General features: G+C 38.7%; 1 protein-coding gene across 2 annotated transcripts in view; it reads left to right on the top strand.

Annotated features, from left to right (window-relative positions):
* tspan4a (tetraspanin 4a) overlaps window positions 1–17,083 on the top strand; it is a 406,837-nt gene extending 389,754 nt beyond the window's left edge. For both annotated transcript variants that reach the window (XM_055232518.1, XM_033991763.2), the window contains 2 exons: window positions 7,341–7,424; window positions 14,193–17,083. In XM_055232518.1, coding sequence (XP_055088493.1) covers window positions 7,341–7,424; window positions 14,193–14,261 — 153 coding nt within the window. In that variant the 3' untranslated portion in view covers window positions 14,262–17,083. The remainder of the gene's footprint in view (window positions 1–7,340; window positions 7,425–14,192) is intronic.
* Window positions 17,084–18,217: the final 1,134 nt, after the last annotated feature.

The following is an 18,217-nucleotide window of genomic DNA, read 5'->3' as shown; positions in this document are numbered from 1 at the left end:
AACATTAGCTTAGTTTCACTTTTTGAAGCAAATTTTTTATAACACAGACTGTAGAGATGATACAGCATAGCAACAGAAGGCAAGCTATAGCTCCGCCGCAGCAGCAGAACGGCAACCTCCACAGCCTCTCCATCTCCTCTTCTTCTTCATCAGCAGTGTATGGACCCCAGAGATGATTTACAGAAGAATGAGCTTGTTAAAATGGTCATCCCTCATCATTAGCTTAGTTTCAGTTGTATTTTGATTGCATTTGAGGCTTGTGTGTTCAGAAAATTTCAGTTTTCACCTACCCCCTATACCCACCCACTGCTTTTGTACTTACTTGTTATTCTTCAGACCAGCAATCACAACAAATGTTCAAAAATGGACTGAAAATCTACTGCTTGCAACTGTGAAATAACAAATTCTGTAGTTTTGAACCAGAAGTCAGTGGACATTATTCTATTATTAATCCCTTTTAGATAAATATAATTCGATTTACAATGAACTAAATGTAAATTATCTATGTGATAGTTCATATATAAAGCAGAATTATCCTCAAAAGCAGGAGTCAAGTTCCAACTGCGAGTATCATAGCAACCAAAGAGCCAATCCGGAGCCAGGCTGTTGAAGGTAACGCTGTCAATCAAACCTGTTACTAACGCGACTGGGAGCAACCTCAGGAGAAAAAGGTGCCCGATTTGTCCATTATTAATGTTTATAACTTTATTTACGGACAAAATGGCAAAATGAAAACACAGGATCATGTAGAACGGGTTAATATCAACATTTTAAGACCAAAATGACGAGCCTGACAAAAGCACACAGAGAAAGGGGGGACAGTTTTTCAATAAGGATAAGTCCATAGAGTTTTTTTCGCGACAGGAGTAAACATAAGTAGAGGTATTCACTATTACTTCCTGTATTTTTGTACTTTTTCTTAGGGCATAACAGATTAACTCATGAGAGAATAACAGAATAATCACTAATGTTAAACTAGGACACTGTATCAACATGGCATCTAGATATCTCATCTCTTCTGATATACACACAATCCTTCAATAAGTCCTTCAACAAGACGCACTACAGAGATCATTTAAAGGAACATTATGTAACTCTTTTGATGCAGGGTTCGCTACCCGCTAATCAGTGTAGATATTATTGCCGAGAGTGTTCAACAGTACAGCATTAAACATTTGCACTTATTCAATTGCATGTATTTATATTGCTCATAAATACTCGAAAAACATTCATTCTTACTGTGAGCAGGCTTGCCCCTCCACAGATTTGACCTTTAACTGGGTATGTTGGTGTTGTCATTTGCTTGTTTCCATGGAGATGAAAAATATTATGACAAACTAGGGATTCAATGACATTCTAGGCAAAGAAAAGTCATCTCCATAGAGACAACTAGGTGTCAGACCCTCCACCGGAAAAGTTACATACATACATCCTGCCTTTTCATATATATCCTATGGACAACTATAGAACTACTACTACAGCGCTATTCTGAACACTCTTTCCACAAACTGCTTTTTAACTCATGTAAAACTATGATAAATATTTATTACTACTACTAAGTACTATCCTACAAAGCCAAGTCATAATTAGAAAACCTGAAAACCTGTCCTATGCAGTTCCATCTGTATGTCTGTGTGGGTCATGATGTATTCCAATGGTGTTTGACTGAAGTCTGAGCAGTACTCTTGTTATTCTTTGTGGAGGGAATAAGGACAGAGGCAGGTCAGAGGCTCAGGAGGTGTCAGCTTGCCCCAGGGCATGTGTGGCTACAGGTGACAGCCACAGAGATAGACTGTGGGATGAATGACAATGACTGAGGTGGGTAGTACTCAGTTACATTTACTTCAGTAACTTTTTAATGTAATGGTACTTTTCAGAGTACTTTTCTAGCAGCATAATTTTACTCCTGCTAGTAGTATTTTTTATGTTAACAATATGAAATTATTTGAATATCTGTTTCTTGCATCGCTTCTTCAAATATGGTTATGTTATGTCATATGTTGTTCTTCAAATTACATTCATTTCAAATTACAAATCAGATGTCTCTTACACCTCTTACTTGAGTAGTAGTTTTCCCAAATACTTTTTTACTCTCACTTGATCAATTTCCTGAACCATTGCTTTCTACTTGTACTGGAGTAATATTATTTTGAAGTAACGTTGCTCTTACTTGAGTACAATCTTTGGCTGCTGATGACTCAAATGTTTCTACTGACAACAAAAACATCTTATATTTCAAAAAGATTGTGTTTATTTACACCCAACGGAAATAATCAATTGGATTATGTTTAGACTTTGAGCGTTCATTTATGTTGCAGTGTTTCTGAGGAATCTTACAGACCACATATTATGCAAAATTAGACTTTTTTGAGCTCCATGTTATAGTATTGTCCCCTCGGCAAACACATGGAGTTGTGTTTTGTTTCATTCACACTTTCGTTTATCCACTAATCCAAAGTAGTCTTCTCTGAGCACTCAAAAATGCTTCGTTCGAATATTGCCCATTTAGTTGCGTCATAGGCAAAACTCCAGACTTCTTCTACTCAGGTTGGAAAGATGAAGTATTATTTATTTATTTTATTTTTTTTTATCTTTCTACATTGTTCCCTTATCAAAAATGTTCCTGAAATGGTTGTAGATGTCATCTATGCATGTTTCAGTAATCTAGAGATCTTTCATGGGCCCTATTCAAACCCCTCTTATGAATAACTGTAAGATTCTGTAAGAACCCACAAGTGTATGTCATCAGTGCTCCCACACAACAATTCTCCATAAATATCCCAAAACATGATACAAAACTGTACACAGCAGACAGCAATTGAGTAATTAATTCTGATAGGTTTAAGGTGCAACTTTTCTGGTGGATAGTCTGCCACCTGCTGGATACCGGTTACAGTTACAGTCAGATCTGTGGAGAGGCAAGACATAATAAGAGTCCATGTTTTTTGAAGGTACTTTGAGCAGTAAAATCACCTGTAACTGAGTGCACAGAAGATTGATTAGTGTATTGTTAAACTGTGAAACATCCTAAGCAAAGAAATCACATCTCCATGGACAAGTAGAAACATTACATAGAGCACCTTTAAAGGGCCTATATTATGCTGCTTTCTGAGTTATATTATAATGTTGTTTCCTCATTGAAAACAAGAAAACACTCTGTTCCACCTTGTGATGGCTTGTGGTAATACAGGAAAGTGCTCGAAAGTGCTCCACTGTGTTTCTCCGTACACCTTCACTACAATCATTTAAATATTTTAGGCCCTGGAATTGCCAGTCTCTACTGAATAAAAGGTAAAAGGAGCTGTTAATGTGAAAACTACCACTTCATGACATTACAAGGTGGAACAGAGCATTTTGAGCTTTGGATATGTAAACAGACAGGATTACTCAAACGTGAGACAAAACACAACTTCAGGTATGTTTTTGAGGAGGTAACAACATTCTAACATGGCTTAAAACTCACAAGACAATTTTGTGTAATATAGGACTATTAATATAAGAATTGTAACTCCAAAGTTCATAAATCATCTGAAATTTAACCTCTCCGTTCTATGCAAAATGTATCAAAATGATGGAATGTGTCCTATTGAATAAGCTCTTAAAACAAGTTCAAAATATGTTTAGGACTCTCATAATATAAACCTTAAATTTCAACCTGGTCATATACAGTGGGGCAAAAACGTTTTTAGTCAGCCACCAATTGTGCAAGTTCTCCCACTTAAAAAGATGAGAGACCTGTGGTTTTCATCATACATGGCCCCATTCATTCTTTCCTTTACACGAATAAGTCGTCTTGGTCTCTTTGCAGAAAAACAGCCCCAGAGCATGATGTTTCCACCCCACGCTTCACAGTAGGTATGGAGTTCTTTTGATGCAACTCAGCATTCTTTCTCCTCCAAACACAAGTTTTTACCAAAAAGTTCTATTTTGGTTTCATCTGACCATATGACAATCTCCCAGTCCTCTTCTGGATCATCCAAATGCTCTCTAGCAAACTTCAGACGGGCCTGGACATGTACTGGGTTAAGCAGGGAGACATTCTGGGACTGCAGGATTTGAGTCCCTGGCGGTGTAGTGTGTTACTGATGGCCTTTCTTACTTTGGTCCCAGCTCTATGTAGCTTATTCACTCGGTCCCCTCGTGTGGCTCTGGGATTTTTGCTCACTGTTCTTGTGATCATTTTGAAGCCACGTGGTGAGATCTTGCGTGAAGCCCCAGATCGAGGGAGATTATCAGTGGTCTTGTATGTCTTCCATTTTCTAATAATTGCTCCCACAGTTGATTTCTTCATCCCTATTGCAGATTCAGTTTTCCTAGCCTGGTGCAGGTCTACAGTTTTCTTTCTGGTGTCCTTTGACAGCTCTTTGGTCGTGGCTATAGTGGAGTTTGGAGTCTGACTGTTTGAGGTTGTGGACAGGTGTCTTTTATACTGATAACGAGTTCAAGCAGGCACCATTAATACAGGTAACGAGTGGAGGACAAAGGAGCCTTTTAAAGAAGAAATTACAGGTCTGTGAGAGCCAGAAATCTTGCTTGTGTGTAGGTGGTCAAATACTTATTTTCCCGAGGAAATGACTAATTACTTCATTAAAAATCCTACAATGTGATTTCTTGGATTCTTTCCCCCCATTCTGTCTCTCATAGTGGAAGTGAACCTATGATGAAAATTACAGGCCTCTTTCTTCTTTTTAAGTGGGAGAACTTGCGCAGTTGGTGACTGATTAAATGCTTTTTTGCTCCACTGTAAATAGAGTCATTCAATGTAATAAATATTTAGTTTTGCAGTGTAGAAGACGCTACTTTATCCAGAAACATAATCATTTGTAGATGGAGGGATCGATGACTAGAGAGAGAGAAAGGTAGATGTAGAGTGAAAAAGAAATTATAGATCGATTATAGATAGAGAGATCGATAGCTATAGAGAGACAGGCAGACAGATGGAGAGGAAGAAAGATGCATAGAAAGTGAGAAAGAAATGAGAGAGAAAAAATTATAGATTGAGAGAGAGAGAAAGATAGATAGAAAGGGAGAAGGATAGAGGGAGGCAGAGAAAAGATAGATAGATAGATAGATAGACAGATAGATAGAGAAGGTGAGAGAGAGAAAGATGGGGAGAAAGCTATATATAGAGAGAAAGATATAGAGGGATTGGCCTTTCCTGTAGTCCTCCTCCATTGTCTTCCACTGACTGGATCCGGCTGTACTCGTGGTTGACTTCCCATGATGATGCTGATGATGATGAAGATGACTATGATCCTGTCCGAGGATAAATGCAGCGCTCTCTTCACGGACAGCTGCCATCTTTGCTGAGTCAGACGCTTTCATCCAGACCTGTGTAATCACCTCTCCAGTCAAAAAATTGAATTCACTCACTCAATTCTCCTGAAGACCTCCTGAAGGACAGTTCTTAAATGTGAGCGAAGCTGTAGTATAGAGGAGCGGATGATATATGTGCACTACTGGGTAATATTAAAGCAAGACACTACAAGGACCACTTTCAGTTTTTAAGTTTCGAGTCAGTTTTCCTGTTCTAACTCTTCTTACGGTTTCCAGTACAGTCCTATTCATCGTGATCATCTCTGACATGTTAGTGCCATTTGAACCATCTTGCACTCTGAGGACTTCAGGGACCGGCTTCTTGCTGGTGTCCAAAGTCAGGACTAAACATGGGGAATCAGCTTCAGTTTTATGCTAAAATCTGGAACAGTCTTCCTGAAGATGTGAGACAGGCCTCTTCTTTAACAATGTTTAAATTCAGGCTCAAAGCGGCTCTGTTTATCTGTGCATATGACTGAAAGCCCCCACAAGCCCACAAGACCATGCCCACACATGACAATTCTCCATAAATATACAAACGCATGATACAAAACTATAAACTACAACTTGACAAACCTGATGTGATGTGCTGTAGTTTCATTAACGGGATGCAAGGTCATTGTGTTGTGATAGTGCTCTGACCAAGGAGTGACTTAGCACAGAGAGCAAAGGGTGTGTCAAAAACTAAATTTATAAAACATGTTGATAGGTAGCTTTTGGCAAATATGGCATTTTTATTAATAAAAGGTAACATGGTGATCTAAATATGTTATGTGTTAGTTAATACCGCAAAATACTCAGACTAGAAACTAAAACTATATTCTATTACGCCAGTAACTTTCTCTCACTCCGATCCGATCTCTAATTTAAGTAGCTCCCTTCAGACACTATTATTTCTCAGTTGTATTCTTGATTAATAATATTGTGAAGGTGTTTGCAGAAGGGTTTATTCATATCTAATTCCTAACCTAATTTATTATTAGTCACAATTTGAATTTTTACATATGTTTTCTACCATATTTAATTTACTCAAATACTAAATAAAATAATAGTAATTATAATTTGTGGCAAACTGTGCCCTGGGGACCTAGCCCTTCACACAACTCATATTTACCAACACAACTATCAGTACAGATGTCAAAGCAGCCGCACACAGCCTTTTACTGCTGAAATGTTTGAGCCTTCTGTGAAGCCCTGGAACTCCCTGACGGTTCTCCTCTGGTGTGAATCTAAAATGATCATATCTGTTACCTGGCAAATCCAGACTGATATCTCTGTGTTTTTTATACAGATTGATATTAGTCTGGTTTCCATTCCGTCCATTGCGACTTAGGCCAGAACCATGATCCAGTCAGATGTGTTTATTTCATGTGTAACAAAAGAGCTCATTGGTTACTTATTGTTTACAATTTCTCTCACCTCAGATGAACACACTTTAGTGATTCATTCAATTGTTCAGCAGAAATCTACATGTTTTTCAGTCCCCTGTGATATTTTCTTCTTTCTTTTTTCCCCAAAATCAGTTTTGTTTTGATACAGACCATGAGTGTCTCTGATTGGCTAATCACGCCCATCTGAACTCTGGGAAATTCACTGGTGTTCAGATTCACATCTTCATAAAGTCTGTGAGTCCAGTGAGTGTAGGGCTGGTTTGATGCTGGAGCCCTTTGCTTTCTGCAGTGTGTTGATTGCTTTGAACAGCACTGATTGTACAAGTGTCAGCACATTTTTGTCTCTAATTTTCTTTTCTGCATTGTGTCCACTTGTTGTGTATGCTCCCTGCACACACTCCCCCTTGTGGGACAATAAAAGTTTACCTTACCATAAAAAGTGCTCTTCTGTGTTTAGAGTCCCTTTCTGTTCATTGGACTATTCTGATTTAATTTCAGGGTTTTACTTTCCTCTATTTGCGTGGATTAGTATCTGTTTTTGATACTTTTGATAACCTGTAGCACTTGCTTGTGGACATGTCTGTTACGTCCGTGGTAACATTGCTTTCTAACCCCTCCCCTCTCTCTCCTCAGCCCTGTTATGAGCGCGTGAAGGACTGGCTCAGTGAGAACCTGGTGGCTCTGTGGATCTTCGCCCTATGCACAGCCCTCACACAGGCAAGTACTGCTCCCACTTCACACCAACCGTGGCTTACACAGAGGAGCCATTTACTTTAACTATACATGGAATAGTAGTCTTGGTTTATGTATTATTATCAGCTGAACTTAAAGAAACTCTATGTATACTAAATCCACTTTTTTCCCCACTACTAAACTGTGTATATGGTGTTTTAATAGTATTGTCAGCTGTCCCTAGTCCTTTTTTGACATTTTTAGTGCAAACTAGGTACATTTGCAGCTTTTTAGTAAAAAAAACCACCTAAATCTAAGGCCTTCAGTGACCTCTGCAGTTTCAAGTAGTTGGTGACATCATAAAAGACTGCTCTGATAACAGCCAGGTGTACAAAGACCTGGTTGTAGCGGTGGAGTTTTACGTATGGATACCTGTTAGACCAATCACACTGTTCCTTATACCTCCAAACCCCGCCGTCCCTCTTCCTTCCTCTCACTCTACCCTTTAGTTTTCAGGTACTGTCCAGTTTAGCAGCCCTATTTGAAATGTGGTTGTGGGAGGAGTTTAAGTGTTTAGTGCCATTTTAACCTGCAGATAGGGGACACATACAAGTTTTTCTCATTCTCAGTATATGGACAGGCCTCATGTGAAAGCTCAGAACCTCCAGAATTCACTCACTGAGCTGCAAAGGCTGCACTAGCACTGATTACTGATTAGCTGCAGGTGCTGAGGTTTAGATAATGACTATTCAGATCAGAGAGGCCTTTTAAGTTAATGTATTTATCCCCATGGAGAGGAGCAGGTGGTATCCCAGGTCAGATCTTTGGAGAGGCAACCACACTCACAGTAGCATGCATATTTGTTTTTTTCAATTAATCTCTGTAATAAAACGACTGCGAAATAGGCGAGTAAAATGTCACGCAGTGGAGCATTCCCAGTGATGCAAAAGGAGACTAGCGGTTGGACGACCCTGCACCAGAAAACTGTCCTGAAAAGTGACACAGTATGCTACCCACTCCCCTCCTCTTGTCGTCACGGTTACAAGATGCTGCGGTTGTGATTGGTTCAACACTGCATTGATGGGAGCAATGATTTGTGTGAGCCCATGGTCCCAGACATGACATTTAGTTCAGAATGATATTGACACACATGCGCTCCGGCATTCTAACAGACAGCACGCTTGTCATTTCAACATTCCAACCACAATCCAATCAGCCGCTGACCTTACAAATGCAATATTATATGCTCCCTTTGTCCCACATTGACAGTAACCATTATTAATGCTCTGCTCCACCTTCTCTCCACTCCCCCACTCACACACACACGCACACACACAAACACACACATATATATACAGACCCATGTTAGGTCTATAGACACACGTTGGGTGTACATGCTTTTTGGCGACTTTACATTGACTTATATTCATTTCCTGGAGACTGATCCTAGCCTCTACCATAGTCACTACTTCCTTAACCTAAACCACAAAATCAACTTGTTTTAATCCATCTCTGCGCTTTAATTTATAGACAGGGCAATATGGCAACAACATTTTCCTTGGTCAATCTCAAATTTTGATTACCTTTTTTACAATTTTACTAATTCAGTGTTGATTTCATGGAAATAAACTAGACAGACTTATAATCAGTGCAATTTAAAGTGGGACTAAAAACCTAAAGTCTGTCCCCAACATGTTTCAAATACACCTACTAAACTGGGCAGTACTTGATGGGTTAAGAAAGAGGGAGGGGTAGGGAGAGGTAGGGTCTGGACACGTGATGAACAGTAATGGGTATTCACACTTCAAACTCCGCCCCTGCAACCCGGTGTTTGTAATCAAAAACAACTGGCTGTAATCAGGGCAGTACTGTGTGATGTCACCAATTACATCTAGTTGCAGTGGCTACTGGAGGCAACACACTCTCAGTTTTATACATTTTTGACCAGAAAGCTGCAAATTTACCTAGTCTGCTCTAAAAATGCCCCCAAAAAAGGCTAGGGACAGTAGATAATGCTATTAAAACAATATATACACAATTTAGTATATAAAAAGGAGATTTAGTGTTTATTTCCACTTGAACAGCACAATTCCTTCCAGTCTAAACTCCAGACCACATGCGTTTACTGACAGAGGACTGGCTGTAGACTTCTCCATTAAAAAGACCCAAGCTGATCACTGACATTTAGACATGACTGAATCTTAATTTCAATTAAAATGTGATTAATGGCCCCACACCATGTTTCTCATCTAATGTTAAAGGTTTTACATCACCAGTACCTGATTTTGTCTCCTTAAAGTGCCATAGGTTTTCTTTTCTTTTTCTTTTTTTTTTTCATATTATGATCTGGTTTGGTGGTATAGTACATGTGGTAAATATTTATCATAGTTTCCAATCAATTAAGCGGCATTTTTTGTGGGGAAAAAAAAAAAAAGTTGAAAAGTACAAAAATACAGGAGGTAATGCTGAGCTCTAAAGTGGAATACTACTAATACTACTCTACCTATCATCATCAACACTGAAAATTCCATACAAAAAGTGGAGACAATTTACTCAGCAAGGAACAGATTTTTCTGGCAGTTTAAACAGTTTAAACAGTGATTTAACAAATAAAGGTGTTGTCATCTAATCGTATTATGCTAACTATTATGTCATTTTGACTCTTGTTAACTTTATAGTTGCCAGGTAAGTTATGGCATTACCTCTCAATATGTCATATCTGCTGCCAATGTCCAACTCGGAAGTAAAATTATAAATTTCACCAAACTCAAAAGTGTAGGAAAAACTAGGCAAGATTTTCAGTCAAATTTTAAATCTACCATTGTTAACTATGTTTAGTCAAGTGAGCTATCAAACCTGTCGTGTGCACTTTAGTGGCCATACCGGCTGGTCAAAGCCTGATCTCTCAGAAGCTAAACAGGGCTGGGCCTGGTTAGTACTTGGGAGATGGGAGACCACTGGAGTATGAGGTGCCACAGTGGGGCGCCAGTGGCAAAACCTGTTGTTGTGTCCTTTGGCAAACCACTTAACCCACGTTGCCTGGTATGAAAGAGGTGTGTGTATGTGTGAGTGTTGATGGTGATGGGAGGGATTAATGGCACTGATTGACAGCCCCGCTTCCACCAGTCTGTCCTAAGGCAGCTGTGGCTCCAATAGTAGCTCACCACCATCGAGAGTGGAGTGAATGAATAATGCAGTGTGAAGCGTTTAGGTGTCATCAAAGGCGCTGTTCAAATCCAATGATTAATTCATTAACTAGTTAATTAATTGAATAGCCTGCAGTGACATTTTATCCCATCCTTCCATTTTCTTCCGCTTATCCGGGGCCGGGTCAAAGGGGGCAGCTGACTTTTTATCCCATATAATCTATTTGGGCAAAATCTGTCTTGCCCCAGGACTGATATATAGCAGATACTGTACAGATAATAAATCAGCTGTGTACTGTTTGCATCGAATTAAAAAGCATTTTATTTTTCCATAATCAGAAAGTGCATGTTAGCATGCTAGTTGTTGTTAGCTTTAACGTCAAAGTAAAGATGAATACGTAGGATGTTTGAAATGCGTAACTGTGCATAAGTGACCAAACAGTTCAATATAAACTAGTTCTGTTTTTCACATTTTTAAGAAAATTAGATACAGCCTCATGAAGAAAGACTGGTCTGTGAGTGTGAGTGTGTACAGATTTTAGTCCCCAGATTGTAAGAAATACCCAACCATATACACAAAATCACACACGTATAAACAGATAGTATAATCAGATTTGCAGCGTTCTATAATCCATGGTGCTAAATCTGCCATAGCGCTGCGTTTGAAGTCGGTTCCACTTCTTCACCTGCACAGCTCGCGGACACGCCAATCTTCAGCTCAAAGATTCAAACGAAACTAAGACGTCTGCTTCTGAAATAAAGCTGGACTTTTATGGGACGCTTGATGATTTCATAGTTTGAGATTGAAATGGGCAGATGTTACTGATGCTAATACTTCGATGGTAGAGTTTGATGCTAATATGGCATGTTTATGTAGCCTGACAAAGAACGATAAACATCAACATTTGATTCTTGTATAATGATAAGGTTTGAATTTGATTATCATATGGAGGGCAGGGGGTGGTATAACTCTATAGGAGATTCACAGTTTTTAAAAGAAATCTCCAAATGTATGATCCACAGATGTTAAACCTTATCATTATTTATTCGAGAATGACTCCAGAAACGTGGTATGGCTGGTTTAAAGTCCTTTTAACTGACAACAATCACATTTTTGGTTGAATACTGGTACTACTTTCTGAAGAGACCAGAGCAGAATTTTGCCGTCCCTGTAAACAATAACTAGCATGGTAATCTGCACTTTCTAATTCTAGGACAATAAAACACTTTATAATCAGAAATGGGATGTACTCAGTCACTTTTTAAAGAAATTGTACTTTTCAGAGTACTTTTCTAGCAGCATACTTTCATTTCTACTTATGTATTTTACTTACCCCACCCACTCTGTTTATAAAGATAATCTGATATATTCTAAAACAATTGATGGTTTCTTAAAGACATAACAATTAGTCATCTTTTTTGAACAGATAATTTCAATTTCAGTCTCTTTTTCCATTGGCTGTTGTTAGGTTTATCTGCTACTGTCAGGGGCACATTTATAGTTTGGTATATTTCGGTTTCTTGCTTCTCAATTCTCGCATTTAAACTTAAAATGTTTTCCATATTCTGTGTTCACTGAGGCCAACACTGCTTAAAATTTTGAACTTTTTTATTGCTAATTCAACCATGGCAAATGAAAGAGGGAGGGAGAGGATTGAGGTGATACTTATTGATTTGTAAAATGCCGTCCTGAAGATGTGAATGGTTTCCAATGAGTCAACAGGCTGTGAAAAGTACTGTATTAAATATTAACGCCGCTCTCCCAGATATTATATGAGAGTGTTGATAGACTGAGCCATCTCTGTGTGGTAGTAGATAAAAGTGCACTCCACAGACACCTCATTGTATTAGAATATATGTACTGAAAGTAATGGAAGATGGAATAGTGTCGAAATAACACAGTGACTTGCTTTTTATCATAGGCTTAAACACCAGATAGGCTTGGTCTGGATTATCACAGACTAACTCAAGATGGGTCCTAGTTGCATGAAAGCATGGGTCAAATGCAGAGTAGGGATAAACATTAAAAAATATCTTAACTTTAAAGGCTCTGTAGAAGATTGTTTTGTCTTAAAAACATATAAAAAAAAAACACCTTACCTTATGCATTCCAAGTGTCCTAATAATTCAGAGTTTATAAGTACTTTTCACAACTATCAGAGATCAGAGCAGAGTTTTGCTATCACGCTAATGTTAACAACAACTAACATGTTAATCGCACACTTCCTGATTGTCATACTATGTAATGCTTTCTCATTAGATTGAGACAGCACACAGCTTGACCTCAAGAGCTGATTATAGAATCTTTTGTAGGACCTGTGATTCCAGTTTCCACATAAGGAACATTCTGATTGGCCCCACGTTTTAGTTTTAGGAACTGACAACCCTAATGTGAGGCTCATGTGAGGCTCATTCTGCTTTCTGATTGGACTGGATTGTGATCTTGCAAAACCACATTATTGACCTTACCCTGCCCCGCCTCCTACTTTGTTTTGCAGCTAAAATATGATATAAAGTAGGTTGATTTGTGTAAAATGTTCAGTGTTCATGTGATCAAGATGTCAACACTGCACTGATTCTCTGGAAGGCTTTAAAACAGCTTTGTAGTCCATATATAATGTATTTGCTGTCAAGATAAGCAGCCCCATGCAAAATAATTCAACCTGAATAGCAATGGCAGCACCTATAGCAACTTCTGCAAAACCAACTTGGCCATCACATCCAATGTTTTTCTAATTAAGCTATAGCTCCATTTGGTAAGTGTGGTGAGACTGTAGTTATAGACAGATAGATGTGACTCTGACCTGTTACTCTGACTCAGTGACAGCTCTGTGCACTAGTGTGAAGGAGCCTGGAGATGTTCTACCATCCTGAGCAAAATCGTGTTTTGTTTCATTCACTCAGTCATACAGTTCATACAGTTGAACCTGAAAGTAATCCACCCTAATTTGTTTTTCTCAGCAGCAGAGGGTGTAGGCTCTGGAGTGAAAAACTCTAAATAAAGCTAAAAGCAATAGCTGCTATCTTAGGAATAGAAAAGGCTTCAGAGAGCATACTCAACAGAGGGTGGCATTTTGTGCTTGTTTTATGTGAAAGAATTTGGTTAAAGGGCCTGATTTCAAACCATGAGTCAGGAACATGTTTTAGTTTTGTTTGTTTTTTTTTGTTTTTTTTAGCCCCACCCACTTAATCCTTTCTCTCACTGTAATATTGTACCATGACACAGAAACTATTGTCTGGGATAGTGTCATTTCCTTATAATTCTCCAATCTCTGCTATAAGTGTGATAGAAAATGTACGAGGTTGAGGATAAGAAGCTAGGTTAGGCTCACATTAACAGTGATCAGCAGTTAGTGAGATGTACACACTGGTAATCCAATGTAACTGTAGACTAAACTTACTACATTATTACATATCTGCTACAGTCTGTGGTTGAACATATGCTTTTGAAAGGTAATAGTCTCTTGTTTGATGGATAAGCATCATCAAAAGCATCAAAAACAAAGCTAGAAATCAGCTGTGAAGTTCCTCGTCAGACCTGGAAGTGACCAACCTGGCATTATTTGAATTTGATCAATGCGTCGCAACAGCGGAGCAAGTTGAGAAAACAAACTTTGATTAAATAACTATAATCTCTAATCTAAAACCTTCTTGTTTGTGTTTCCAGATCCTTGGCCTGGTCTTCTCCATGACCATGTTCTGTCAGGCCGTCAAAGTGGACACCTTCTACGCCTAGCTCTTGACCTCTGACCTCCGCCCCTCTCTCCCCTTCTCTCCACCTCAAGAGACTACAGTTTCCTTGACTCCTCCCCACAACAAAAAGTGACTCCTCCCCTCCTCAGTTACCTCTTCTACCCGCCCTCAGAAGGTGACTCCGCCTCCTCGCCCCGCCCCCTCCCTCGCTAACAGTCGACAAGCACAGTGTATTTGTGTCCCGCCTGAGTTGCTATCATATGGTTTGTGTCCAATGCTACTTTTGTGATACATTTTTATGAAGCAGTATTACTCTGATTATTAATATGGACATGTATAAACCAAGTGTAACCCTGTAGCATCAGCCAATGGGAGACAGGCAGAGCACACATGCAAAAGAACCAGGATGTTAAGGCTGCATTTAATGTTATAACCATATTGTGGTGTTTTTATATGTGTTAATTTCACAGTTTTGCAGTTTGTCACAGAATTTCCTAACCTACTTTTTGGTGTTTGTTTGATATCAAGATGAAGGACTGTCTCATTTTATGGTTCAGCTGGTCAAACTCTGTAAAAATCGATTTAAATAAGTTTGAATTCAGAAAATCATTTAAGAGTATATTTTTTGTGAGCTACAGAGGCTGCACTAGCACTGACTAATGATTGGCTGCAGGTGCTGGGATTTAGGCAGTGACAATTCAGATTAAATTGATTTCAGCATCGGAACTGGCAACGCAAATGAGCGACTCGTGTGATGCTCATTCTGCTTTCTGATTGGATAACTGAGAAACACCAAAATTATAACAAACAATTTGGCTTTCTCGTCCAATGTTTTTGTAATTAAGAATACTAAATAAAAGAAAATACAACTCAAATTAAGATTAATATTTCTAATTCAGGTCATTTAATTGTTTCTTTCATTCATTTTTTTTCCCCCGTCATTTTTTTATCCTCTTTATCAACACTGCCACAGTCAAACAGCAATAGCTAATCTGCCATGAAACTTTTTAATTTTCTAAAGCCCGTGAGTTTCCTTCTCAAATCCTATTTCAAACTATTTATAATGATGCAAATGTAAACTTTGCGACATAAGTTGATAAGAGCATGTTAAAGGCTTAAATGATTCTTGCTTGTGTGAGTGACATTGCATTTTTCATTATAAAATCGTCTGAATCTCGCCACATTTCCTTCTCTTACATCAGGCTGATTTGATGATAACTTCCCGCTTGAATTCTGAAAATCTTTTGTGAAATCGTGTCCACATAACTGTTATAATGAAACATACCTTTTACATATACTTCAAAAGACCAAGGACATTGCCGGGTTGGAATATTCTCTTTGCAAAATTTTTATTTGAATATTACATTTGATTAGAGCCACATAAAAAATAAATTTTAACTTTTTTTTCTCTTCTCTTTTCTTTCTCTTTAAAGTGTATTAAATGTAACACAGTCGAGTTTCTTCAAATTAGAATTGTTGCTTTCAGTTAACATAAGTGTCACCAGGTATCACAATGACATTCATGATTTATTTACTGTTGAAACTCTAGTTGTGATTTAAAGGCCCTGTACCTGATTTTTTCTTATGTCTTGAAGAAAATTTGTCTTGCACCATCCATCTTCTTCGTTTTATCTGGGGCCACCTCTGAGAACACCTCCAGAGAAAAGCATCCAGAAGGCATCCAGAACAGATGCCCAAGCCACATCAGCTGGCTCCTCTCAACATGGTGGAGCAGTGGCTCTACTCCAAGCTACTCCCATGAGACTGAGCTTCTCACTCTATCTCTAAGGGAGCGTCCAGTCACCCGGCAGAGGAAACTCAATTCGACCGCTTGTTTCCACGATCCTGTCCTTTCGGTCATTACCCAAAGCTCATGACCATAGGTGAGGGTAGGGATGTAGATTGATCAGTAAACTGAGAGTTTTCACTTTTTACTCAGTTCCTTCTTTACCACAACAGACCGATATAGCGACCGCATCACTGCAGACGCTGCACCGATCCGCCTGTCAATCTCACAATCCATCCTTCCCTCACTTCTGAACAAGAGATACTTGATACTTACCTCCACTTGAAGTAGGGACTCTCCACCCACTTGGAGAGGGTGTCACCTTTTTCTGGTCGAGAACCATGGCCTCAGATTTAGAAGAGCTCATCCCAGTTGCTTCACACTCGGCTGCAAACCGCCCCAGTGCCTGCTGCAGGTCCTGTTTCAATGAAGCCATCAGGACAACATCATCTGTAAACAGCAAAGATGAGATTCTGTGGTCCCTGAACCGGACCCCCTCCGGCCCCTGACTGCGGCTAGAAATTATGTCCATAAAACCAATGAACAAAACCAGTGACAAAGGGCAGCCCTGGTGAACTCCAACATGCACCGGGAACAGGTCTGACTTACTGCCGGCAATGCGCTCCTGCCCCAGTACAGATACATTGTATAAGCAGCTCTTGAGGTCAAAATAAGCCTGTTGCGTGTTGTATCTATCTAAAGAGTTTTATTGTTTGATAATCAGGAAGTGCATGTTAGCATGCTAGTTGTTGTAAGCTTTGCCGTCACTGCAGAACTCTGGTTTGAGAGTTCTGAAAAGTGCTTACAAACTCATTGTGGTGATTAATTAAGACAGTAAAAATCAGGTACAGTGTCTTTAAGAGTTGTTTTTACATTTTTATTTTGGTTGTGAAGAATTTGATGATTTTTTTGTTTCATGTTCTGTTCTTACACTGGGTCATGTAATCTTCCATTTTCAACACGTTTTTAAATGCATTTGATTTATTTTGTGTCCAAATGGGATCTGCAGTGAGGAGTGCACTGTCAGAGTGCTGGTGCATGTGTGCAGGGAGCAGAATAAATGTTCCACCATAACCCCTGGCTCTGTGTGTATGTTTTCAGTCTATAGTCTATATTGATGATGCTTGTGTAAAAATACTTTATAAAATCTATTCGAGACAGAAGAAAAACAGTTACATTAAAAGACTATATGGGCCCTCCTTAAGGACTAGGTGTGCACCGATCTGATACTGCCATTGAATATCAGCGCCAATAGGGAAAAATATGTTGGATCAGATATTGGTTTTCAAATATTGGTCAAATCGATATCCTGGTTGGGTATAAACTTATGCAAGAAGACTATTTACTGGTTATAGTTGGCCCAGAAAGTCTCATAATATTTGAACTTTTATTTACACAAAGTTACTCTGTAGTTGCTTGTGGGATAAATTACATACATTATACATTTGGATCAGTTTTGTCTTATTTGAGTTTAGTTTAAAGGAAATAAATGCTGTTTTCAGTATTCAAAAAGCTGGATCAGTGCATTAAACTGACCAGCAACCAGTCACATGATGCACTGGTACATTTTGTGTTTAATCTTTGGCTTGTAGGTGTCGTGGACATATGTGTAGCAGTAGATTGTATCTATATAAATGGTGTAGTTATTAGGTACTTTCTATATCATCCCACATCATAATTCAAATAAATAGTCAGACCTGAAAGCAATAATGTCAGGATGCATATAAAAGTATTAAAACATTAGGTCAAAAATATTGTCTTTGTCACTTTTCCCACACATCGCTCTTGAAACAGTTCAATGTAGAGCAATCCAGAGTTAGAAACATAAAAGCAAACGATCCAAAGCTCTACTGGCAGGATGCTGTATGTATGTATACTAGCCTGGATGAGTTTTATTCCTTGTTGAGGAGTAAATTTAACAGTTGGACAGTGAAGCAATTTACATCCACAGCACATTAAAGTTAACATCCACAAGTTAATTTGATTTTTTTTTTCTTCAGTAGATGTCAGATGTGAAACATGTGGGTAACGGACATGTTTGGTTGTGTCTTGGAGAAGAACATTGCTTTGGTTTTATCTGGATTGAACTTCCTTCTCCATGTTTGCGCCCACTGAGCATTATCAGCCAGATCTATGTTTACTTTCTCGATCAGTAAAGGAAGAGGTTGAGATGTTTGACGATTGATCTCTTGTGTTAATGTGTTTATCACGTG

Source organism: Periophthalmus magnuspinnatus, chromosome 3 (genome assembly GCF_009829125.3).
Source record: "Periophthalmus magnuspinnatus isolate fPerMag1 chromosome 3, fPerMag1.2.pri, whole genome shotgun sequence".
NCBI lineage: Eukaryota > Metazoa > Chordata > Actinopteri > Gobiiformes > Gobiidae > Periophthalmus > Periophthalmus magnuspinnatus.
This window is presented reverse-complemented; position numbering and strand designations above follow the sequence as displayed.